The sequence below is a fragment of the Gossypium hirsutum genome, chromosome D12 (assembly GCF_007990345.1).
Source record: "Gossypium hirsutum isolate 1008001.06 chromosome D12, Gossypium_hirsutum_v2.1, whole genome shotgun sequence".
Classification (NCBI taxonomy): Eukaryota; Viridiplantae; Streptophyta; class Magnoliopsida; order Malvales; family Malvaceae; genus Gossypium; species Gossypium hirsutum.
The window spans coordinates 56,595,372-56,622,766 of NC_053448.1; the positions used below are offsets into that span (position 1 = coordinate 56,595,372).

A 27,395-nucleotide genomic window follows, 5' to 3' on the forward strand; every position below is an offset into this window, starting at 1 on the left:
AAACAAAGAAATTATAGTAAATCCACGTAGTATTAAATTTTTAACCTACAAATACATCACCATAACTTTAGGTATTGGGGTGAATGCGATGTATGAGGAAGTGTTGAGAGGCGTTCACATCAATACCATATATGAAGACACAATTGAAAAGGGTCCTTGTTAGATATTCGCTCTTATCAACTTGGAGATGTTCTAAATAATTGGATTGCGAAGGAAATTCCTGTAGTTTTAGAGCTTACTCAGAGTAATGTTCAGAACACTCTTATTGCTTTTAGCCTAGAAGTGATAAGAACACCTTTGTGAAATAGGCTCATGTCTGAAAGTTATTATTTTAATACATCATTGTGATCATTTTTTTTGAGCTAGTATTCTTTTATTCTTTACAATTTTTTTCATTCTTTTAGATTTTTCTTCTAAATCATTCATTCATTCATTCATAATCATATTGTACAAATAAGTGTTCATTTATAAATTCATACTTTCCTTGTATATTCTTTGGTACCCACTATAGGTCCCCAGGTATCAATGACATGAGTAATGCTGCTACATATTCAGGATCTCCTTTTGAGCAAGATATGTGTTTAGAGAGATCTCATGACTTTAAAGATGACATAGATCGTAGCCTATCTCCAGACTTGTTGAGGATGGTAGAGCAAGAAGAGAATAAATTTTACCTCTTGAAGAGACAATGGGGATTGTGACTTTAGGAGAACATGCATAACCGAAGAAACGAAGCAAGACCTTGTTAAGTTACTTCAAGAGTTCAAAGATGTCTTCGTATGGTTATACCATGATATGCCCAGGTTAAGCACTGATATTGTAATCGGAGCAATAGCACGTTAAAAATTTGCAGTATGTTCAAGTTCACATCATGAACGATGCAGTTAGAATTCTTTACCGGGGCAATACCTTCTTCTCTAGCTTATTCCGTTGAAGTCAAATTGTCATTTTTCCGTATTTTTGTTGGATTTCATCCTAATTGAAGAGGAAGATCTAAAATTTTCTCGTCATAGTTAAATTTCGCCCCAAAAGGCTCTATGAGAGAAACCTGATGCCAAAGAAGATCTTTCGCATACAAAATGAAAGTGGAAGATCTTATGGGGAAGACCTTATCTGGAATAATATTGATTTTGATCGAAAGGGATGACTAGGACTTGCCTAATACTATGAGTGCATATTCAATGAAAAAAAAAGGAAAAAAGAAAAGAACAAAAAAAGAAAAAAGAACAAAAAGAACAAAAAACAAAAACAAAAAGAAATAAAAAAACCTCTACAGGGGCAATGTCTTTCTCTTTAGCTTATCACGGTTTTTTCCATTAAAGTTAAAATTCTTTCTCTTCGGGTATTGGTTGAGCTGAAGTAGGATGAAGATCTAATCTCGATACGATTAGTTGAACTTAATTGAAGGAAAAAGGCTAAAAGCTATTCGTCATAGTCAGATGTACCAAAAACGGATGATGCAAGCTTACAACAAAAAGGTTCGTCCCAGAGAATTTCACAATGGAGACCTAGTATTGAAAAAGGTCCTTTCTTTACAAAAGAGTTTTAGAGAAAAATGAGTGCCAAAGTGGGAATGTCATTATGTTGTAAAGAAGACATTTTCTGGAGGAGCACTGATCCTGAGTGAGATGGATAGTAAAAAACTTGTCTAATCCTGTAAACTCAGATTTAGTCAAGAAATACTTCGCTTAAAGAAGGAGAGGACCAAGGTAAAAACCCGCAAATAGCACTTTGAGTTGCAAAAAAAAAATGATGATGTGAAAAATGTGAAAAAATGAAAATGAAAAATGAAAAAATGAAAAATGGAAAAAATAAAAATGGAGAGGCTAAAGTGAAAACCAGCAAAGGGCGCCTTAGACCAAAGGGGATTTGAGTTGAAAACCTAAAAAAGGGCGGCTCAAATTTTGATCAGAATGGGGCATGAGGTAATAAGAGTAGCTCAAATTTTGATCAGATTGGGGCATGTGGCGATCTTGCTATGCCTGAATCAGCAGGAAAGGGTACGCGACATCTTGGAGCATCGACAGAGTATTGTAGATCTCCTAAGCACATGTCAAACTCAGAATGGTCTTCAGGAAGTTTGTACAGAGAAGTTCAAGCTGCGATATCTGGGGCACCTAGTTTTCATACTATTTTTATTGAATTACCTGTTCTTGGGATGCTTCATTTTTTTTCAAGATACGAGTCAATTCTTCTTTTATTCTTAATATTCTTGATAATATATTCATCTCAAGCTATGTTCTCAAATCAATTCTATGTTATCCATCGTTTTGCTCTTTTTGCAAGCATGTTAAATTAGAATAATGATTAATGGACTAATAAAACTTTCACAAGGGAAGTTTCGCATATTACTCTAAAAGTTTCTAAATAATATAGAAACCTGAAACAGGACTATTGTTTAGAACGCACCAGGTTTAAATGTTGGAAATCTGAGAAGGAAAAGTCTAAATTAAGACTTTCTTTTTTATTTTGTTGTAAAAAACATTGATTGAACAAAACAACAGGATGATAGGTTGGTGGCAAGGCTTAGATGAACAAGCAAGCAATGATCACTAAGCAATAGGAAGAGGTGTCCTCGGAGAAGAAAGCATTCATTTTTACATGAGCATTTGGTATGACACATTGGAAATGGTGTAAAGAACCAAAGAGTTTCACATTCTATATCCTTGAATTGCGATAGGAGAGGATTGAGAAAAGACCAGATTTTTCTACCCTTGGGTTACAGTGAGAGAAAGATGGTACAAATTTTACGTCCCAAGGGATGAAACTTTGAAATTCACAGTGGGGGGCAATCTGATCAAGCGTTTCTTTGGAGATGCTAGCCGAGCAAGAGGACGTTGTAGTGCGTTAGTGATACGACTTTAATAAACTTTGAGTAATGACTGCCTAAGTGATAAAAAGGGATCATTCTCGAAAAATAATATTCTACATTCATTCAAATGTCATTCATACACGTTTAGTTAGGAGCATTTGATTCATTTTGATCATGACATCCTAATCACTAGGCATAATTAGGTTCATAATTTGAATTATACAGGTCATGTTCCCTAAAGAACAAACCGGTAAAACTTCAGCCTTATCTTTTTGAACAGCAGTGGAGTAGGTTGAAAATAGCAGATTTTTATTTCCTTGACATTGTAGCGGAGAAGATTGAAGCCACGACGGCGAATCTTATCTCTCTAGCGTTAAGGCTTGGATTAGTTGAAGTGGAGCGGATTGAAGCAGTGGGCAGTGAATCCTATCTCTTTGACATTGCAATTAAAAAGATTAAAGCCACAACGGCGGATCTTACTTCCCTGGTGGTGCAGTGGAGCAGATTGAAATCACAACGGTAGATCTGGTTTCCCCGACAGCACAATTAAAAAGATTGAGGCCACAACGGCGGATCTTACTTCTCTGGCGGTGCAGTGAAGCAGATTGAAGTCACAACGGTAGATCTGGTTTCCCCGACAGCGCAATTAAAAAGATTGAAGCCACAACGGCGGATCTTACTTCCCTGGCAGTGCAATGGAGCAGATTGAAGTCACAACGGCATATCTGGTTTCTCCGACAGCGTAATTAAAAAGATTGAAGCCACAACAGCAGATCTTACTTCCCTGGCGGTGCAGTGGAGCAGATTGAAGTCACAACGGCAGATCTGGTTTCCCCGACAGCGCAATTAAAAAGATTGAAGCCACAACGACGGATCTTACTTCCCTAGCGGTGCAGTGGAGCAGATTGAAGTCACAACGACAGATCTGGTTTCCCCGACAGGGCAATTAAAAAGATTGAAGTCACAACAGCGGATCTTACTTCCCTGGCGGTGCAGTGGAGCAGATTGAAGTCACAACGGCAGATTTGGTTTCCCCGACGGCGCAATTAAAAAGATTGAAGCCACAACGGCAGATCTTACTTCCCTGGCGGTGCAGTGGAGCAGATTGAAGTCACAACAGTAGATCTGGTTTCTCCGACAGCGCAATTAAAAAGATTGAAGCCACAATGGTGGGTCTTACTTTCCTGGCGGCGCAGTGAAGCAGATTGAAGTCACAATGGCGGATCTGGTTTCCCCGACAGCGTAATTAAAAGAATTGAAGCCATAACGACGAATTTTACCTCCTTAGCGGTGCAGTTGAACAGATTGAAGCTACGACGGCGGATCTTGTTTCCTCGACATTGTAATTGGATAAATTGAAGAAGATAATCCTATCTCCCTGAAGATGCAGTGGAGCGATTAACACCACGGATCTTATCTCTCTGAAAGTGCAGTAGAGCAGATCGTATCAGACTCATCTTTGAAGTTGCAGCAGAATAAGTTGAAGCTACGAGTCTTATCTCCTTGAAGTTACGGTGGAGCAAACTACAGATTGCAAGTTTTGTTCTTTTGAGAAGCTACAAGGTACAAGTCCTATCTCCTTGATATTGCAGTGGAGTAGATTGAAGCACTGATTCCTATACCTCTGCAGACACAGTAGATTGAAATAAGGCTACTTGAAGAGCGCTAAGGTCCAGTATGCCTGGGCAAAATTGGCCATCTTAAAGTCTTTACTTTGTTCCCGTTACACGACAACGAGCAAAGAGGGGCAGCTATAATAGGCCATTTTAGCCCGGGCCCAAATATATAAACCTTAAAATAAAAATAAAAATACAATAAATTACAGACCCAGTTTTAAACCCAATATAAAGCCCAACTAAGCCTAAAGCCCAGATTACATCAAACCCAAACCCATTGCAAGCCCAAGCCACTAACCCAAATCCCAGCCTAACCCTAAACAGTGGCAGACAGCAGATTGGCGCCGCACGCCTTCCCCACACGCCTCCTGCACGTCGCCCTGCATGTCACGCACGTTGTCCCGCAACGCTCGTCCCACCTGCAAACCACGAACAACAAGATATACACGCAGTAAAAAACTTGTAAAAGGATTCGGGGAAATATATAAGGGGAATCGATTGATGTAAAAGGGGGTTAGCAAATTTTGTACTAAAAAACTGAAAAAGAAAATACAAGAAAAAAAGCAAGGATTTTGAAGGTAACAGATTTTGTTTTTTCTTTTCTTTTCTTCTGTTCTTTTACGGTTTTTCTTTTATTTTGTTTTCCTTTTGTTTCTTAATAATAAACGAAACGAGAAGAAGAGGAAAAGGAGAAACTTACCGATCACGGTGGAGTCGTGGTGGAAGGACTGACGGCGGCGGCCTAAAGAATTTGAAACCCTAGCAGAGGAGGCTAGGGTTGATTTGCTTTTGAATAGTAGCAGAAAATGAAAATTTTAACAAAAAAAAAGGTTTTATAAGGGATCAAAACGGCGCCGTTTTGAGCCTTTGATTCCAGCGACCAAAACGGCGTCGTATTGACCATGCCCGTGTGCGACCCGATCCGACCCGGGAAGGATCCGCGCATTTCTTCAAAATGGGCCATTTGCACAATTGGTCCCTTTTCTTTTACAATGCTTTTAAATTAAATTATTTATTTCTTCTAAATTTCTCCACATGTTTTATAATTGTTTCAATTTAGTCCGTGTTGCTGCGCAGTGTTTTAGAGGAAGGGATTAATTTCCCTTTTGGTCCTCTCTTGTTAACTGCGTGTTCTATTTGATCCATTGGTGTTTTGTTTTGTTTAGATTTGCCCCTTGAATTTTCATTTATTTTGTTTTTAATCCTTAATTTATTATTATTATTATTATTATTATTATTATATACACGCATATGTTTGTGTTTCATAATAAATATATGTACATATTTTAAATGTTTTTAAAATACATGTGCATATTTTATATATTTCATTATTATATTATTTTCTTAGTTTTTTATATATAGTTTACATATATATATACATTTTTCCATTTTATAATTCATATATATAGATCTTCTTTATGTTATATACATACATATTGTTTTTATAGGTTATATATACTTACGTTTTTTGTTATATATTTCATTTTATATATATACATTTATATACATACATATTTTCACACACGCATATATATATTTTCTTAGTTTATTTATATATTATATTTATATATATATTGTTTTTCTTTGTAAATATATACACATATGCATACTTTTATATTTTTATCCTATTTTCATACATTTCACATATATATATACATACATATTTTCTTAGAAATTATAATAAGTTTTTGTTTTGTTTTATATTTTTTTTATCATTTTATATACGTATACTTATATATACATGTTTTAATATGCATATTTTTTTAAAATTTACTTATATATTATATTTATATATATACATATTTTGTACATACGTATACATATAATTTAAATTAAAATATTTGTTTCATATTACATCAATATTTTTAACGTATCTTTTAGAAAATATATATTTTGATTTCGTCAAAACTTTAAAATCATTTTCTTTTGATTCAAAGGCTTTTAAAATAAAAGTGATATTCAATATTCGGGATTTTCGAGGAAATCGAGCCTAACGTATTGGGTTCCGATTTTCTTTATTAATCCTAAATAATCGAGAATTTTCTTTTTCAAAACGTATAAGCAAAAATTATTTTCGGGAATTCAATATGTTATATCCTAACGCATTGGGCATGACATATAGCTTTCTCGAAATGGAGATTTTCTTTAAAATTTTAAAACGATATTCAAAGTTTGGGAGTTTTGAGAAATTGTACCCTAACGTATTGGGTTTCGATTTCTTTATCTAACTTGAACATTTGATTATCCGTTTCAGATTTCAACATTAGAGTTCAACAAAAATCTTTTTAACCTTCGACATTAAGACATTAAATAATCAAATTCGGTACCGATTTTGGGCATTACGAGGGTGCTAACCCTTCCTCGTGCGTAACTGACTCCCGAACCCGTTTTCTCAAATTTCGTAGACCAGAATCGTTTTTAAGGTGAGCCGATCACACCTCAATAAAGAATCGGTGGCGACTCCAGTTTTTGTTTTTAAAGTCGATAACTTATTTTTGTTTTCAAAAAAATGATTTCGACACATGTTTTTTTTAAATGTTACTATATTAAATATTATATATATAATATATTTGAAAATTGTATTTTGTTTGAATGATTAGAATTGTGTATGTTTATTAAGATAGTTTTGGTAGTGCATGTTTATTTTAGTAGAATTATTAGAATTGTGCATTAAGATAGTTTTGGTAGTGTATGTTTATTTTATTTTTTTAATGATAATTTGAACAATAAATTTAATATTAAACAAATTTTGAAGCAATATTTTAAAATTATGATTGGTAATCAAACCAATTAGATAATTGACACAACAGATTTGGTTGTTAATCCAATAATAATTCAAAAAAATTAATAGCAATTTTAAAAAATATATCAAAAAAATATTTATCAGTTGAATTGGTTCAACCACTGATTTTTGTCCCGACTTTTGGATTTTTACCAATTCCAATCGATTTGCTTAAAAGTCGATTCAATCTCTTTGTTTGGACCAGTATACCAGTCAATTCTCGTTCAAATCGGTCGGTCTAATCCAATTCCAACAACACTATGTTGAAGTGCAATGGCTTTGCTGATTTCATTATACATGCTTTACATATAATGCAAATAATTTTTTAGTAGATCAAACTGTACCAGAAATTATCACTCGTCAATAAAATTCTTAAATTATTTAAACGTGATTAGTAAAGTAACATATAATTTATTTTAAAATATAAAATATATATCCTAAAATTAAAATTCTATTATTATTGCATAAAATAACTTTTAAAACTTAAATCAAGATGGAAAATGTTTGAAAAGTCATAGGTGAATAGATTTGAGTGTAATTATTTGACCTACATAATTACTCAAATTTAGACATGTTCATGGGTTAAGTTATCCACTCAGGCCTAAAGGTCCATCCGAAATATGAGAGGATTTGGGCAAAATTATTAAGTTCCAAAAATAGACTTGGGCAAAAAAAAAAGACACGTTTAAAATATAGATTGAACTTAGGGCTTGAGCAAAATTTTAGGCTTATTTTTTGGGTCAAACTAAACTTCAGCAAACATAAAGTATATCAATATAATGTCTAGATCTGACTTGATCCATGAATACCTCTACTCAAATTCGAACACTTTTCCTAGATTGGAGAATGTAATTAAAGTGTTCCAAGTATACTCGATACAATGGAACCTACTAATTACAATAGTTATATCTTTTGTTGGCATAATGACTTGTTTGACTTTCTAAGTTTACAAAAAAACATCATTTTAGCCATTCATTAATTTTTCGCTTTTTTTGGCCCTTAAACTTGAATTTTTTTATCAAATCACTTCAAAATAGATGGAAAAGTTAACATTTGTTAATTTTGCTGACGTTACATAAACGTGAATTGCTGCTTAGCATTTAATTAATTTTTTTAAAATTTAAAAAGTTCAAAACAAAAATAAAAACTATTTCTAAAAGTTAAAAAATACTAAAAAAATATATTTTTAATTTTTTTAAATTTGAAAAATTAATTAAATGTTAATGTGACAATCCACATATATGTCGCATTAGTAAAGTTAACAAAAAATCATTATGATTTTTTCTTTTCTTCAACATAATTACCCAAATATGTGACATATATATAATTATAATAAATTATATTAAAATTAATTTATTAAGTACGTTTATAAACACGTAGTTGGTAAAAGATTAGAGAGTAGATAGTATTTTTGGGTGTTGGGATAAATAATATTAATGAGTCATCCGTAGGTACAAGTTTCAGACAGCAGTAGCCTAATTCAATAAACCTCTTTTTTTTTTATAAATATGACTGCATTTTGCATGTAATAAACAAATATCTACGTGAGAAGAAAATATCTGTGTCCGAGCAAATAATTTAGATGATCCCAAAATTGAAACGTGAACAATAAAGAAATATATTTTGGGCCTTCTATGACATGATCTTCCCCACTTTTAGGTCTAAATTCGTTCCACTAGGAAATGGTGAGCCTAAAAGTTTAGTCCAAAAAAACCCATTCATTGGTTATAATTTTAATGGAAATAGATGACTGTAGAGGATACCCATCAATTGAGTACATTTATAATTGCAGGTCCATTTTGAACTTTCTTCACGTATTGAGTTTAATGTACATTAAATAGATAAAATGTGGATGCAAATTGGAACGCTGGGAATAGAGGCAATCGGAAGAAAAAAAGAAATACTAACGAAAGAAATGGGGAAGTTCTAAAACATTGAAATAATTTTTGGCTTTCACAAGTTCTCTCACTTGGACCATCTTTACCAATTACGGATAGAGCTAGCTATTAGACAGTCACACAATCTCTCTTTATCATTTTCATGAATCATGATTATACAACGAGGAATATATGCATATATATTTTTAAAGAGGAATAGATGGATCTCTTACTCTTCCTTGCCTAGTAAGAAAGAATCTACCACTGGAAAAGGATCTCTTCATTGCAGCAGGGTTGATTACAAGGTGCAACACACTCATTCTATTGCTAACCTTACTGCCTTCTGCTGATTGTTTTGATGATCCAGCCATACCTAATGAGAAATGGTACCCTTCACCTCTGCTGTGATCTCCCTCTTGATTCCTATGCAAAATGTCGGCAACTGAAAGTTGGGGTTGACAGAAATGATCCATCGACACTGATCTTCTCATTTGTTGATAACCTTCTTCTCTGATATGAATCACCGCATCTCCTCCTTGCATGTTCCCTAGATCACTCAAAGTACGACATGGAATCTTTGGAATGAAAACCCTTTCTGAAAGTCTTTCATCAGCTGGATTTTCATTTCTGGATGGTTGCCTATCCTGCAAGGATTCATTGACTGAAGGAGTTTCTGTCCGTACTGGAGGTGGCAATGGAGGTGTTGGTGAAGCAGTAATAAAGATTATATTAGCACGACACAAAGGGCAATTTGAGTGAGACCTAAGCCAGGTATCAATGCAGTGGACATGGAATGCATGACTACATTTAGGCAACAGCCTCAAACTCTCGTCTTCTTGGAACTCGTTGAGGCAGACTGAACAATCCGTTCCTTCCATCAAGCCATCGCCCTTTCTGTATTTGAAAATCGCAATGGACTTGATCAAAGCCTCGTCCAGTCCGGCAGTTGAAGTCTGCCATGGCTCATGCATATATGGGTTGTGATTGTGTTCCATTACTTCATCAGTTTCATGATTCTCTCTTCTACTAGAGGAGTCCGAGTTCCCACAATATTTAGATATTATTGTGTAGTAACTTACTAGAAGAAAAGCACTGGCCAGAATACCAATGATCGCAATCACAAGAGGGGAGAAATTCGGGCCTGAAGTATTAACCGCGAATTCTATTGGAGGTGGTGGAGGGTAAATGATGTAGCACCATTGTGGACAATACAAGCTACAAAAACCTTGAGAACAGTCTTTGGTGGTCATGTACGGCACCCAGGTTTTTGTATTACCAGCAGACCCCATAGCAAGTCGATAAAAACTCTTAAAACAATTTAACTTACTATCACTTCCGACATAATCTCTCTTCCTATGTAGGAATAGCCCTTTAGACACTAGAGAAATAATAAAGATCAAAAGGAGTACCTTACGAATACTGCAAACAGGATGGCATGATTAAGCATATAGCAAGAACCTAAAGAGCAAAATTATAATGCACTGCAATTGAACAATACATATGCAAAAGGACAGTGTAAGCCTGAGAAGCGAATTTGTTGAAGAGACAAAGAAGAGGTGGGAAAGTAGGCTAAGCCCAAAGAGGGATTACATGGAAAGCAAAGCAAAGACAGGAAAGAAACAAGAGAGGTACTAATGGGTTTCTCTTTCTTTTCTTTTTTTTCTTTCTCTTCTTTTTCTTTAGCTATCTTTTTGTATGCGAGGATAATGATATGTTGACTAGGTGCTAGGGGGTGATGTAATGATGTTGGTTGGGAATTCAAAAAATAATCAATGCTTTAATTATTGTCTATGACAGTAGCAGTTGAAGTGAATAATATAGCATATGTGTAATCTTCGAAAATAGGTGGAACTGTGGAAGATAGTGATGATTTTCTTCTACTCCCTAATCTAACCCTAATTTGGACAAAGGTTAATGTAACCCTAAGTCTTAAATTCTGGAATGAACCGTCAGATTAGGTATACGGTAAACCAGATAAGTTCAAGCTTGCATTTTGTAGTCTTTCTTTGCATTTTCTGAACCTCATGGCATGATTTAATATCCCTTTCATTGTTTCATTATAATGAAAAAGGGCAGAGCAAAAAAAAAGGTAGGAATATTTCTTGAGACACTAGACAAAATTATCCCCAGCAATATAAAACTCAATATGCTCCATTGTGACTTATAAATTCATCAAATTGTAGCTGTGGGGCCTAAGAAAATTGTATGAAATTTCGAGTTGAAATAAGCATATATTCCCCCACAGTACCACTCTCTTTTCCTTGCCATTGAAGCAAAGGGACTTTGATTTCCTTACTATAATATTAAGTGCAAGTAAAAGAAATCAGGAACTTCAGCAACACCAAGAATGTTGACACAAACAACTATTTCCAGGCACATTCTTAGACATGAAATGACTTTCTTTACAAGTTAAAGTTGTTGTTCAACCTAAAAGAAAATGAATGAAGTAGGCAGGTTTTTTAGTCAATAAAGAAGCTTTGTTTTAGTCCAAGTGTGGTGACCAAGAAACCCTTTTCTCTCTACCCCCTTAGTGTTAGTTTAACTTTTCTCTTCTTTTCATTTGTAACTTTTTTTAGTGCTCTGTGTCAAGAGTCACTCTCGTTGAGAAAATAAGACAATGGGTCACTGTTCTTAAGAGTATGTGTTGCCCCCTTTGAAGGCCATTACACACCCACTGTGCAAAAAATTCCACTAATTTGCTCGAATCATTTTAATGGAACCTAAGAAAAGAAAGTTGACAAAACAGAGATATGAGATGGTCTATACTGGAATATCTGCAAAGTGCTAACTGAAGCCACTATGTCTCAGCCTGTCAAAGATTATTATTAGTCTGTAAAACCACCCAGCAAAGGATTTAAAATAATTAATATATAGCATAAGATTCCGATTAACAAGGGGGAGAACAAGTACTTAAATTAATCATATGGCATCAGCAAAATTTGAAAAGCATAATATCAGTATGTGTTAAAATTATTCTGATTCTCTTAATTGTAATTAAGGTTGAGCAAGAAAATTTTGAGAAACCGAAGTATTAAGTGCATTCCTGATAAGATTTGTAGCCAAAAGCAATGAGTGCAAGTACTGAGAAACTCTAGCACTAATGAATTGGCTGATGGCTCACTAATATTCTACAAAATTATAAATCAAGTCAAGGGGGAAAATAAGAAAGAAGGCCTAATTCAACATTCAATGGCCGTCTGGTACATCACTTTGCAGCGATGAATTTATGGTCACTGGTAATGTAAGGTTTCACTACCGGAGACAATAGAAACTGAGCCTAAAAATAAAGAGAATTAAACGATGATATGATGGCGTCTGCTTTTACAGATCATTCCCATTTCCTGACCTCCACACACTTTGTTAACATCATCTCTCATCTCTTTCCAATTTCTCATATTCTTCGGGAGCTGATATACACGCCTGATTAACACCGAGCTAGAGAACCTCGAATTAAATTACTAGATAGCTTCAATAACCTCCAAACTATCCATATGCATAACACTCTATCACAATGCTTTCCTTGCAGTATTGACAGACCATCTAAAACAACCCATAATTCAGCATAAAATATTAAGCATTTCCCCATCCGTAAGTTAAAACCAAGAATCCATTCCCCCTGTTCATCTCTCAAGACTCCTTGTAACAACATATCTTGATTCTACCTTAATCAAACCATCAATTCTTATTCGCACCCAATTATCCATCCAGTTGTACATCCCTAGAGAAAAAATTTGTGATGCGAATGGCCAAAATTGCTTTTGACAGTGAGGAATGGTTGCACTTGTTTACCAAAAGTCTCTTTGTTTTAGTTTAATTGGTTGTAATTTTGTTCTTTTGAACCAAAAAAAAAATACTCATCTCTTTTAAGCTTCAAAATAGATTACCATTCAAACATGGGCGTAGTTAGGGGGCTGGTAGGGCCCCAACCCCCATAATTTTTTTTAAAATTTGCTGCATATATTTCTCACATCGCTTCACATCTTCCATTTTCATCAGGTAAAACCTATGCATTATGTCGCTATTGATATGATCAAAAAAGTTACGGTTATCAAATAATATTTTGACATTGAATTTTAAGTTATGATCTATTAGTCGAGTTTTTACCTTATTTTGAAAAATAATTTGAGTTCAAATCATGGTTATATAAAAAAGAAATAGTAGTTTGGATCTAATAATTCGGTAATGCATTAAAGCTTCAGAAATTTAAAAATCCCTTACTTCATCTTTAATGGCACCAACCTCATTGTTGATGCCGTCTCAACAACCTCACTCATTTGGATTTCCTTACTAATGCATAAGGCCACTTGACCTTCAAATAACGCAACTATATATACTCACATTAATGTGAAATTAATATAATATTGTATATTTTTATAATTTGAATAATTAATATTTTAATAATATTATATAATTATAGATTTAATTACTTATGTATAGTTTAAATTATATTTTTATTACTTAATTCTAAAAAAATTACAATATAATCATTAGCATTATCGATTTGTTCTGTTACATTTTATTTACTGAAATCACTAACCATTGTTATTGTAATAATGGAAGATGACAATTTTAGATTAAATTGCATAACTAATCCCTATACTTTCTTCAAATTTATAGTAATTTAATTGTTTTCCTTTTGTTTTTTGAACTTTTTTCATCTTCTTCTTCCTTTCTTTTTCTTTCTTCTCCCTTTCATAATTTAATTTTTGAACTTTTTGAATGTAGTGGCTTCAACAAAATCTTCACCTTGTTGGGTTTTAAGATATCGAAAATGAGAGCGAGCTTGATTTGCTTCTTGATTGTTGGCTTAATGTTATGCCAGCAATCAACGATCATTTTATTTTTATATTTTCGTTCTAGTCGTTCTTAAACATTGTGTTTTATAATTGTTTCGTTTAGTTATACGGTGCGTTTCATGATGGTTAAACGATGCGTTTAGTCCTTATTATTGGATTACTATTAGTGGGTCTCCTTATATACTGAAACAGTTTCAAATGGATGTTACGAATTGAAAACAATATTTTTCAGCAGATCTCTCTCTCTTTTTCTCGATATCTTCTTCTTCTCTCTGTTTCTTGTTTCTCTTTCAAATCTAACCCATTACAAGGGTATCAGAGCTGCCGATTCTCATGGCCGGGGAAGGAGTAACCACCAAGATGCAGAAGGAACTAGGTATGCTGCAAGGGGAGTTCTCTCAAATGCAAACGGAGCTCACTCAGTTGGATGCACAAATTGATGCACGTTTAAAAGAATTCCAGGAAGAAATCAAAACAGAGGTACGTTCTGAGGTATGATTGGAGTTTTGTTCCGAGCTCCATGCTTTATTTGAACAATATTTTGGTCAGAACCTTCCGGGAGCTGTCACTGGTTCTGTGATTGGGAAGGGAAATAGAGTTTTAGGTTCCTCTCCTAGGTTTCCAGCGAAAGAACCCTTAATGGTGTCTCCGATGCATGATTTTGGCCATTCGAGTCTGTCTTCTAGGAGGGGTGTAGTAGAGGTTGAGCATTCTTCTTTTTGGATCGATTGTCCACATTTTGATGAAGATAATTTTAGGGGGTGGTGGTCAAAATTAGAGTAGTATTTTGAGGCTGAAGGAGTTGGTGACCATACGAAAATTAGGGTGGTTATGCTGCACCTTGAAGGAAGGGCATTAGATTGGCATCATTTCTTTGTACGTAGACATGGAAGGTTGCAATTGCTTACTTGGGAAATGTATGTGAGGGGACTTAGAGAACGGTTTGGATCTAAGTCCTTAGATCCTATGGCTGAACTAGTAACTTTCAAGTAGCAAGGGTCCATGGATCAGTTTCATGATGGATTTTTGAGTCTGTTAAATCAGTTAAATCTACTGAAATCTTATGCGTTAAGCATATTCCTTAGTAACTTCAAACTTGAAATTGGCCAATATCTCCGTCTGTTTAAACCTCAAACATTGGTGGAGGGCTATAATTTGGCGAGGAAAGTAGAGAATATTGTGTCAGGACCTGTGTGTAACACCCCTAACCCGTATCCATCGCCGAACTAGGGTTACGGGGCATTACCGCACAAAACACAACTCAAAACCGACATTCAATCGAATTCAAGTACATATATCTAACCATTCAAGCATAATAACATTGCATACTTTGTCATTACAACTAAATTAAAATAAAAAATGTATATTCGAACTTAATATCATCTCATAATTAACATTCTTTAAATCTATACACGTAACAATTCACTAACTATATATTCGGTCATATAAGATAGTTTTAATACATAACATAAACTATATCACATAACTATTTAATAAAGTTTACTACTTTAGTCAAATATTCTTGTACACATATTCCACATTTCTAAATCTTTTCATCAATGCAAACATACCATTCAATTTGACTCAAAGTAACCATATCAAATTGTCAAATTCCTATAGCTTAGCCTAGTACACACATAACGAATAAAACAAATTCCAAAATTACCAACCATACCTATTTAACCATTTAATCAAACATAGCATATATGAGTACATTACTAATACAAACCTATTCAATATAGCCTAAACACATTTGGATTTATAATCATCTAATTCATACACATTCGGATATATATATAGATATTCATTTACTTAATCAATAAGCCGAAAGTAATTAGTCATCAACATTTACAAGCATACTTCAATTTATAAATCATATTCTATATTCACTTAATTACTAAATCCAACAAACCATATATAACATTTACATATATAATACATAACCTAGACACTTAACTTAACATTACTTCAACCACATAAAAGCCGAAACACATGAATGAAATCACCATACGCATATATATGTACATTACCATATAAATACTATCCGTAAAAATACTAATCCATGATCAAAGTATGCTTAAACCATAATTCAACCCAAAACCGAACACAAACAAGAAAATTAAACCATTTTCACATGGCTCAATATTACATAATCCAAAATCAAGCATTCCAACTATACTATACATGCCATAAGATCAGATTCAAACTTAACAAAATACCGAAAGGAGTCGATAGTGTGATAATCTTCTCTGACAATCCCCGAGCTCGTAACCAACTTTCAAAATCTATAAAACGAAGAGCAACATACATACAGTAACCTTTCGCAGCTTAGTAAGTCATAAGCATAATTATATATATATTCGAATAATAACATATTAACATTTAGCTAGTGAGGCCGAATTCACATAATTTACAATACGAAGATATCATTTACTACCAAGATCATACTTTGATCTCACATACATATTAAATGGTCGAATATAACTATCATAATTACATACATACGTGAATTCCACTTTTAATTTCATAATGACCTCAATAGACCGAATCACATACATATGTTCAAGTATACTAATCCAAAATTCATATTCACATACCTTATCAATTCAAATAATCAACTTACTTTGTTTCCCTATAAACATTTATTATCACATACCTGAATTCGTAATTTGACTTTTCATTAGGTCTTTACCTCACATTTTCCCATTGAACCGTTCGAAATTAAAAAGGATACGCAGATAATCAGAAACTCGTATAATGCCAACGTCCTAGACGTGGTCTTACATGTAATCACATATCTATGCCACTGTCCCAGACGGGGTCTTACACGTAAACACAAGTCGATGCCAACGTCCCTGACGTGGTCTTACACAAAAAACACATATCAGAGGTCCTATGTCATGACTTATGTATCCTATCTATTCCTAGGGTTCGTACGGGACTTTCAGACATTTTATCTCGATCGAAACGAATTCGAAACATAGTTCCCATATCTCAAATCACATTTGGCCAAATATAATTATATTCGAATAATTCATTTCATCACATAACATTTATATATTTTCAAGTTTAACAACATTTAAATGCCTATAGACTTACCTCAAACGTTGTCGAACAGTTAAATCGGCTACTCGACCACTTTTGTCTTTTTTCGATCCAAATCCGATTTCTTTAATTCTTGATCTAAACATATTCAAATTAAGCTTATTTAAACATCATTCTATTCAATTTAGCCTAAAAACCCATAAATGGGCAAATTACAATTTTGCCCTTAATATTTCACACTTTTTATAATTTAATTTTTTTGCTCAAAACACAAAATACACAAAATTTAAATGCACTCCTAATGGCCGAATATTATTAGTGTCCATACAAGTCCATATTTTTCATTTATTTAGCATTTTAGTCCCTTGAAAAATTTATTTTCACAATTTAACCCTAATTACTCAATTTCACCAAAAATTCAAAACAATACATATTAATCTAACAAATATATTTCATATTTCACCTACTAGCATCATAAAACTCAAGCATTCATCAATGGCACATTTCAAAATTATCCACAATTCATAAAATTAAGACATGGGTTTTGAAGAACACGAAGCAACGATTTCAAAAACATAAAAATTATCAAAAACCATGTTGGAATATTTTCAAATATTTATAGTATCTCAATAACTATAAATGAATGGGTGTAATTAATCAAAAGATAAAACTTTTGGTCATTGGTCAAAAGTTATATCATTTGATTTTTTAAAAAAGAATTATAACTATTCAAAAAATATTATTTGAATAGTTACAAAATTAAATGAATAATTATTATTATTTATTTATTCATAAAGACACCTATTGAAAGATGTCTCTATGAAGAGACATGAAAATTCCTATAAATAGGAATGGGATTTCATTTGGAAATCATATCAACAAATTCTAATATTATTTCTTCTCTTCCTTCATTTTCTAATATTATTAGATTATTCTATAAAGTATTGCTGCAGAAATCCTTTGTAGAAATTGAGTTTTTGTTATACATTACTCAGTGCATAGTGGACTATTCTCGTCAGTGCAAAACGCAAATAGTCATTGGCTTCATTGTATCCTCGAGGTTAATTTGCTTGGAACTCGTTTGCACACTGAAGATAAGTGGGGGCGAATATAACCTTAAAGATAGTGGCTTGATACATGCCTTGGAGCCTGTCCTATTTCTTCTTTTTCTTTTCGAGTTCCGATCGTGTGTTCGAGATTTTTCCTTACCGGAGTTTTGTACTAACAATTTTAAGGTTATATTTCATGATGACTACCACAACACATGAAAGTGGAACACTAAGGGAGTTGGCTTCCAACTTTGTTAAACTTGATCGTTTTGATGGTGGCAATTTTCGACGATGGCAGAAAAAGATGCAATTTTTGTTATCAACTTTGAAGATTGCTTATGTTTTGGATACTCCAAGACCTGAAGAGAATGAAAATGAATCTGTTGCTGCAACCCGAGAAAAACAAAAATGGGACAATGCTGATTACATGTGCATGGGCCACATATTGAATGGTTTATCTGATGGTTTGTTCGACACCTACCAAAACAACGTCACCGCTAAAGAATTATGGGACAAATTGGAGGCAAGATACATGACCGAAGATGTTACAAGTAAGAAATTTCTTGCCAGTCGTTTCAATAATTATCAAATGGTTGATGGTCGTTCTGTTATGGAACAATTTCGTGATATTGAAAAGATGCTGAATCAATTTAAGCAATATGATATGAAAATGGATGAAATGATTGTGGTATCCTCCATAATAGATTGGAAAGACTTTAAAAGAAGTCTAAAACATAAGAAAGAGGAAATATCTCTTGAGGCTTTGGCAAATCATCTTCGTATTGAAGAAGAGTATCGAAAACAAGATCAGAACCTAAATTCTGAAAATACCAAAGTACATGTTACGGAGGAAGTACAGACTACTAAACCATTCAAGAGAAAGTTCAATCAGACTGATAGAGTACCTAAGTTCAAAAAGAAACAAAAGGGCTCATGCTATCATTGTGGAAAGCCGGGACATTTCAAGAATGAATGTCGATTTTTAAAGAAGAAATCATCTTCTAAGGCTGATAATAACGAAAAGTTCGTTGCAATGATATCTGAAATTAATATGGCACAAGATGATAATACATGGTGGATTGATACCGGAGCAACCAAACATGTGTGCAAAGACAAAAGCATGTTCACAAAGTTCACACAATGTGAAAATGACAATGTCTTGTACATGGGAAATTCTTCCACCGCAACAATTAAAGGCAAAGGGTCTGTTGAACTACAATTCACTTTTGGAAAGGTTTTAACCTTAAATGATGTATATTATGTACCAGAAGTTAGGAAAAATTTAGTGTCTGGAAGTCTGTTGAATAAGTTTGGTTTCAAACTTGTTTTTGAGGCAGATAAGTTTATTTTGTCTAAGGGAGGAATTTTTGTGGGAAAAGGGTATATGTATGAAAGCATGTTCAAACTTAATATTATTAATAAGAATAAAAATACTATTTCTGCTTATATGGTTGAATTATTTTGTTTGTGGCATTATAGATTAGGTCATTTGAATTATAGAAAATTGAATGACATGTATAAATTAGATTTAATTCCTGTTTTTAATAATAATATTGAAAAATGCAATACCTGTATGTTGACTAAAATTACAAGAAATCCTTTCCCTAAGGTTAAAAGGAAAACAAAATTGCTTGATATGATACATAGTGATTTATGTGACTTGCATAATACTCCTACATTAGGTGGAAAGAAATATTTTGTTACTTTTATTGATGATTGTTCTAGATATTGTTATGTATATTTATTGCATTCAAAAGATGAAGCGCTTGATAAATTTAAAGTTTATAAATTTGAAGTTGAACTTCAGTGTGAATCATTTATCAAGTGCTTAAGATCGGATAGAGGTGGAGAATACTATAATCCAAGTTATTTTGAACTCACTGGAATTGTCCATCAAGTTTCAGCCCCTTTCACACCACAACAAAATGGTGTAGCTGAAAGGAAAAATAGAGTCTTGATTGAAATGGTAAATTTAATGTTAACATATTCAGGTCTTGGACAGGGTTTTTGGGGAGAAGCTGTTCTAACAGCTTGTCATATATTGAATAGAGTTCCTAATAAGGAAACTAAAATAACCCCATGAACAATGGAAGAAAAGGAAACCAAACCTTAATTATTTAAAGGTTTGGGGTTGTAGAGCTATTGTAAAAGTTCCAACACCTAAACGTAAAAAGTTAGGTGAAAGAGGAATTGAATGCATATTTATAGGTTATGCACATAATAGCAAGGCATATAGGTTCATAGTAATTGAACCAAATGATTCAATTTCAATTAATACGGTTATTGAATCAAGAGATGCTATTTTTGATGAAAATAGATTTAATTCTATATCAAGACAATTACAACCACAACAATTGATTCATTCTTCAAATGAGAATGAGATTCCATTGAAACAAATTGATAATAATGATGAATCTTGTCAAGAATTAAGAAGAAGTAAGAGGATTAAAAAGGTCAAAGATTTTGGACCAGATTTCATTATGTTTCTTGTAGAAGGAAAAGGTGAAAGTATATGCAATAAGATACCTTATTGTTATAATACCGAATCTGATCCTATTACATTTGAAGAAGTAATGAAATCTCAAGACTCTGCTTTTTGGAAAGAAGCAATAAATGATGAAATGGATTCAATAATGGGAAATCAAACTTGGATCTTAGTTGATCTTCCACCAGGTTCCAAACCAATAGGTTGTAAATGGATCTTCAAAAAGAAAATGAAGGTCGATGGAACCATTGATAAATTTAAAGCAAGGTTGGTAGCAAAAGGTTTTACACAAAGACAAGGTATTGATTACTTTGATACCTATGCTCCAGTAGCAAGAATTGCTACAATTAGACTATTAATATCACTTACCTCTATATATAATTTGGTTGTTCACCAAATGGATGTTAAAACTGCATTTTTAAATGGTGAATTGGAAGAGGAAGTGTACATGGAGCAACCGGAAGGATTTGTTGTTCCAGGACAAGAGCATAAGGTATGTAAGCTTGTTAAATCTTTATATGGGCTTAAACAAGCACCAAAACAATGGCACCAAAAGTTTGACAAGGTTGTTTTAGCTAATGGCTATAAAATAAATGAATCCGATAAGTGCATATATAGTAAATTTGATAATGGAAAGGGTGTTATAATTTGCTTATATGTAGATGACATGCTCATTTTTGGCACGGATTTGGAACAAATAGAAAACACAAAGAAATTCTTGTCAAACAACTTTGCTATGAAGGATATAGGTGTAGCAGATGTTATTCTTGGGATTAAAATAACCCGAGATGAAAGCACTATAGCTTTATCACAATCACATTACATTGAAAATGTGCTTAAAAAGTTTGATCTTTTCAACTGTATACCAGCATCTACACCCATGGATCCTCAATTAAAATTAGTATCTAATGCTGGTAGGAAAATTGATCAATTGAAATATGCAAGTCTAATTGGTTGTCTTATGTACATAATGACTTGTACAAGACCAGATATTGCATATGCTATTGGAAAATTGAGTAGATACACAAGTAATCCAAGTAGTTTGCATTGGCAAGCTTTAAATAGAGTACTTAGGTACTTAAAGAAAACTATTAACTATGGATTGTGTTATAATGGATATCCTCCAGTTTTAGAAGGGTATTCGGATGCTAGTTGGATTACAAGTTTGGAAGACCATGCATCTACTAGTGGGTGGATCTTCATTCTTGGTGGAGGAGTCATTTCTTGGGGTTCCAAGAAACAAACATGTATTACTGATTCCACCATGGCAGCAGAATTTATTGCATTAGCCGCTGCATCTAAAGAAGCAGAATGGTTAAGAAATTTGCTTTATGATGTACCTTTATGGCTTAAGCCAATTTCACCTATTTCTATCCGTTGTGATAGTGAGGCTACTCTAGCAAAGGCATATAGCCAAGTATATAATGGAAAGTCTAGACACATTGGATTAAGACATAGTTATGTCCGACAATTAATCTCTGATGGAGTGATCACTATTAATTATGTGAGGTCAAGTGAAAATTTGGCAGATCCTTTAACAAAAAGTCTTGCTAGAGATGCAGTAAAAAGGACCTCAAAAGGGATGGGGCTCAAGCCTATTAATTAGAGTCACCCATGATGGAAACTCGACTCAACGCTTGGTATAACGTCAAGTCTTGAGTTCAATGAGACAAAGTACATCATTAGTATTTGACTGTTAGCACTATAAATAAATCCATCCTAAGATTAAAGTGCTAGGTACCCGTAATGATAAGGGAAGGATGAGTAATATACTCTTAATGGACCCATAACATAAATATGTTAGAGTGTTATAATTACGGGAACACTTTTGATGGGATCTACCTATGTGAGTGGAAGTGTGGCTGCTTCTAGGAGCTTAAGGGCTTGGCTCTGACAGCACTCATGAAAAGAGGACATAGACACATGGCTATAATAGTGTCCCTAGATACTATGCATTGACTGATGTTGAAATCATTGTGTGAGATGTGTTCAGTTAATCAAATGGAATAGTTGGTTCAAAGCTTAGTCTACCATACAATTTCGATTAACTTTAACATGTTTTCACTAAGTGAAGGTTCAATCGTAAGACACCTTTATTTATGCAAATTGATTTCCAAGAATATCAAAATCTAAATATTTTGAAAATGGGGGGAGATTGTTGGAATATTTTCAAATATTTATAGTATCCCAATAACTATAAATGAATGGGTGTAATTAATCAAAAGATAAAACTTTTGGTCATTGGTCAAAAGTTATATCATTTGATTTTTTAAAAAAGAATTATAACTATTCAAAAAAATATTATTTGAATAGTTACAAAATTAAATGAATAATTATTATTATTTATTTATTCATAAAGACACCTATTGAAAGATGTCTCTATGAAGAGACATGAAAATTCCTATAAATAGGAATGGGATTTCATTTGGAAATCATATCAACAAATTCTAATATTATTTCTTATCTTCCTTCATTTTCTAATATTATTAGATTATTCTATAAAGTATTGCTGCAGAAATCCTTTGTAGAAATTGAGTTTTTGTTATACATTACTCAGTGCATAGTGGACTATTCTCGTCAGTGCAAAACGTAAATAGTCATTGGCTTCATTGTATCCTCGAGGTTAATTTGCTTGGAACTCGTTTGCACACTGAAGATAAGTGGGGGCGAATATAACCTTAAAGATAGTGGCTTGATACACGCCTTGGAGCCTGTCCTATTTCTTCTTTTTCTTTTCGAGTTCCGATCGTGTGTTCGAGATTTTTCCTTACCGGAGTTTTGTACTAACAAACCAAACAAAACATAACTTAAATTTGAGCTTCCAAGTGACTGAATGTACCTAGGATTTTCTATTTATGATATACTCGTGCATTCCCAGAAGTGGAATGACCACTTGACTCATTTACGTGAGGTAGCTCAAGTACTGAGGTCAAATCAACTTTATGCTAAATAGTCTAAGTGTATTTTTGGAGCTGTGCATGTGGAGTATTTGGGACATGTAATTTTGCGAGGTACAATTAGCATGGATCAAACTAAGGTAGCTGGTGTTTTGGACTGGCCTGCTCCGAAATCAGTCAAAGAGTTGCGGGGTTTTCTGGGTTGTCTGGATACTATAAAAGGTTCATCAGAAGGTATGGACTTTTGGCCAAGTCCCTTACAGCATATTGAAGAAGAATGTTCCGTAGCAGTAGTCAGCGGTGGAACAAGTTACTTTTGATCAACTAAAGGCAGCTATGTGTTAAGCGTCTGTTCTGGTCTTACCGAATTTCCAGGAGCCCTTTTATGTAAAGACGGATGCCAGTGGTCAAGGGGTGGGAGCTGTCTTGCAACAAAAGGGAAAGCCAGTGGCATTTTTCAGTAAGGTTTTGGGAGTTAAATATCAAGCTTTGTCTATTTATGACAAGGAAATGCTTACGGTAATATTGACGGTTAAAAAATGGCATTCCTATCTAGTTGGTAGACATTTTTTCATTAGAACAGACCACCAGAGCTTGAAATTCTTGTCCGAACAGCAGGCTATTACACCATTCCAACAGAAATGGGTTGCTAAGATGTTGGGATATGATTACTTGATTGTCTACCGCAAGGGGGCTCAAAATACAGTGGCTGATGCTTTATCTAGAAAGCCACTTGACCTTAACTACCAGTTGTTGCAATGTAAAGGCAATGTTGATTCGAATTGGTCTACGTTATGAGAACTTATAATTAATTCGTACGTGACAGACAAGAAGCATTCTTAATTGTGTCAAGAAGTTTGAAATCAACCCCAGTTGCATCCAAAATATTACTGGCATGGTATATTTCTCCTTCGAATGGGCAAGGTTGTGATCGGTAATGATGTCCAACTTCGAAGACATATCTTTAGTCTTTTCTATGACACTCCCTTAGGCGGTCATTCGAGGATCCATGCCACTCGCAATAGGATTTCAACCTACTATCTTGGAAGGGGTTGTTTACAAACATTAAACGTTGGGTACGCGAGTGTGTTATCTGTCAGCGTTGCAATACTGACAGTTCGACTTCACCTGGACTCTTGCAACCCTTACCTATACCAAACTGAGCATGGAATGATATCAATATGGACTTTATCGAGGGTCTACCACTGTCCCAGGGTAAATCAACCATTTTGGTCGTACTTGATAGTTTGACCAAGTATGGTCACTTTATTGCATTGGCTCATCCTTTCACTGCTCTTACTGTGGCTCACGAATATCTCACTCATATTTATAAATTGTTAGAGTATGCCCAAAGATCAATCATGAGATAGTTGTAATAACATACTTGATTTATCATGTTTATTAATATAAGGCGTTACCATTATTATTTTAGTTTCTTTTCTGTGTGTATAAATAAATTGTTTTATAATAATGTTCTGAGAATAATATGATTATTCTTAAAAGGTCCTTAGTCAAGTATTATTGTTGGCTAGGACAACAATAATGCATTAAGACTAACATGTAGTTGATTGATGATAAAGAGTTGTCATTGATATGGAATGTCAAAATCGATGCATGAATATGTGTGTTAGGATCCATGGATCCATGGTTAGGATCGTCGGATGTTTTATTTTTCCACTGCGTCATAGGGGTGTCGGTGTTCCAACATAAATTGCATGGGATTCCTGAATATATCATGTCTGACAGAGACAAAATTTTCCTAAGTAATTTTTGGCAGGAATTGTTCAAACAAATGAGCGCCAAAGTAAAAAGGTCTACGACCTACCACCCTCAAACGGATGACCAAACTAAAATCCTTAACAAATGTCTTGAGGGGTATTTACGATGCATGATTGGTGAGAAACCCTCTACTTGGTCGTCTTGGTTGCCATTGGCCGAATGGCGATATAACACCACCCATCATTCGGCTATCCACACCACTTCGTATGAGGTCCTTTATGGACAAGTACCACCTATCCATTTACCCTATGTGACGGGTGCATCTCCTGTGGCTACGGTGGATAGGACGTTGCAACACAGAAAGGCTATGCGCAAGATCCTGAAGTTCCATCTCACTAGGGCGCAAGATCGGATGAAACAGATGGCTGACAAATGGAGGTCGGAACGTGAATTCTAGGTTGGCGATTTAGTCTACTTGAAGCTGCAACCATATTGACTACATTCTTTGCGTAAGTTCAAAAATCAGAAGTTATCACCTCGATATTTTAGACCTTTTTCGATAGAGGCTCGAGTTGGTCAGGTTGCTTACAAACTCTCGCTACCACCTTCTGCTTTTATTCATCATATTTTTCATGTTTCCCAATTGAATAAGCATATAAGCTCGGCGGTAAGTGCACCCAATTTTCCACCAATTGGTTCTAATGACACTCTTCTTAAGACACCTGTTCGAGTTCTGGATAGGCGTTTAGTTAAACAGGGAAATCATGTTGCTGTGGAGGTTCTTGTTGAGTGGGCGGACACCTTTCCTGAGGATACTTCATGGGAAAAGCTCCATGAGCTTCAACGACGCTTTCCTACGTTTGATCCTTGAGGACAAGGATCCTTTTTCAAGAGGGGCAATTGTTATGACAGCAATCAACGGTCATTTTATTTTTATATTTTCGTTATAGCCGTTCTTAAACGTTGCGTTTTATAATTGTTTAGTTTAGTTATACGGTGCGTTTCATGATGGTTAAACGATGCGTTTAGTCCTTATTATTGGGTTACTGTTAGTGGGTTCCCTTATATACTAAAACAGTTTCAAATGGAGGTTTTGAATTGAAAATAATATTTTTCAGCAAATCTCTCTCTCTCTCTCTCTGTTTCTTGATATCTTCTTCTTCTCTCTGTTTCTTGTTTCTTGTTTCTCTTTCAGATCTAACCCATTACACTTAATCATCATCTTGCTTTCTTGTTTCAATCGATGACATGGTCTTTGAAAGTCTCCAAACTTTGGTCTTAATTAATATTTTTGTTTGCTCATCTCTCAAGCAATCTCCTTTTGTTTGATGTTTCCCATCTTAGCTTTCACCTGCTTAAGTTCCTCTTGTAATAATGGCTAATGTTATAAAACGAAGAAGAGAGAACAAAAAAATAGAGAAATTAAAGGAAAATTAAAGAAAATAAAAAGAATTGAATTACCCCAAAAAATATAATGACTAGCTCTGGAATTTTACCTTTTTTTTGTCTAAAACGATGATATAACATGACACATTATCTTGTTTAGGATAATTAATGGTTCGGTGATAAAAAAAAGTAACAAATTGATAACACTAGTGATCATATCGTAACTTTTTAAAGTTTGATGATGGAAAAGTAATTTAAATCATACATAAGTGACTAAATTTATAATTTGCCCTAAATATATATACATATATATAATACCATAATATTGTATTCATTAATGGTTTAATTTTTTTATATTAAACAAATAGTTAGAGATTTTTAATTTAGAGTGTATTTGATAAACCATTGAAAAATTTTATAAAATTTTTAATTAATATTTAATATATAATACCATAATATTGTATTCATCAATATTTAATATTTTAATTAAATGTGTTTGATAATCATTTTAATATTTTATTTAATATAAAATTTTCAATACAAAAAAGTGTTGAATAAAATAAAAAGGTAGGTAGCTACTTATGACTTAATGTAAAAAATATTAAGTTAATTTTTTAATTAAAAAATTAAAACAAAAATTTTTTTAGAAAAATGAGATATACAAATTATCATGTTTATCTTTCATCCAAAACTATCCAAATTAATATAAAATATAATTTTAAAAATTAATATTTACTTTTATCAAATAAAATAAATATAGATGTTCCTAAAAAACAAACATTCCCTTCTTTAATTTACCTCTAATTTTAACACCCAAATTAGTAAATAGAGACAATGATTATCCGAAACTTGTGCAAAATTCTTCTAATTTTTGACGATTTTAGTTAAATTTGGTAGTAAATAGAAAGAGATATTTTCATATTGTAAAATA

The 27,395-nt window shown here is 33.6% G+C and overlaps 1 protein-coding gene across 1 annotated transcript; it reads right to left on the bottom strand.

Annotated features, from left to right (window-relative positions):
• Window positions 1-9,114: 9,114 nt before the first annotated feature.
• Window positions 9,115-10,871, bottom strand: LOC107946836 (E3 ubiquitin-protein ligase Os04g0590900). Its single transcript, XM_016881303.2, has one exon. It carries the CDS (start codon window positions 10,374-10,376, stop codon window positions 9,294-9,296), a length of 1,083 nt encoding a protein of 360 aa, XP_016736792.1. The 5' UTR covers window positions 10,377-10,871; the 3' UTR covers window positions 9,115-9,293.
• Between the last annotated feature and the right edge of the window lie 16,524 nt (window positions 10,872-27,395).

What these genes read in the sequence shown, in the direction of transcription:
- LOC107946836 (XM_016881303.2), bottom strand. Translation starts at nt 10,376, where the DNA reads ATGGGGTCTGCTGGTAATACAAAAACCTGGGTGCCGTACATGACCACC.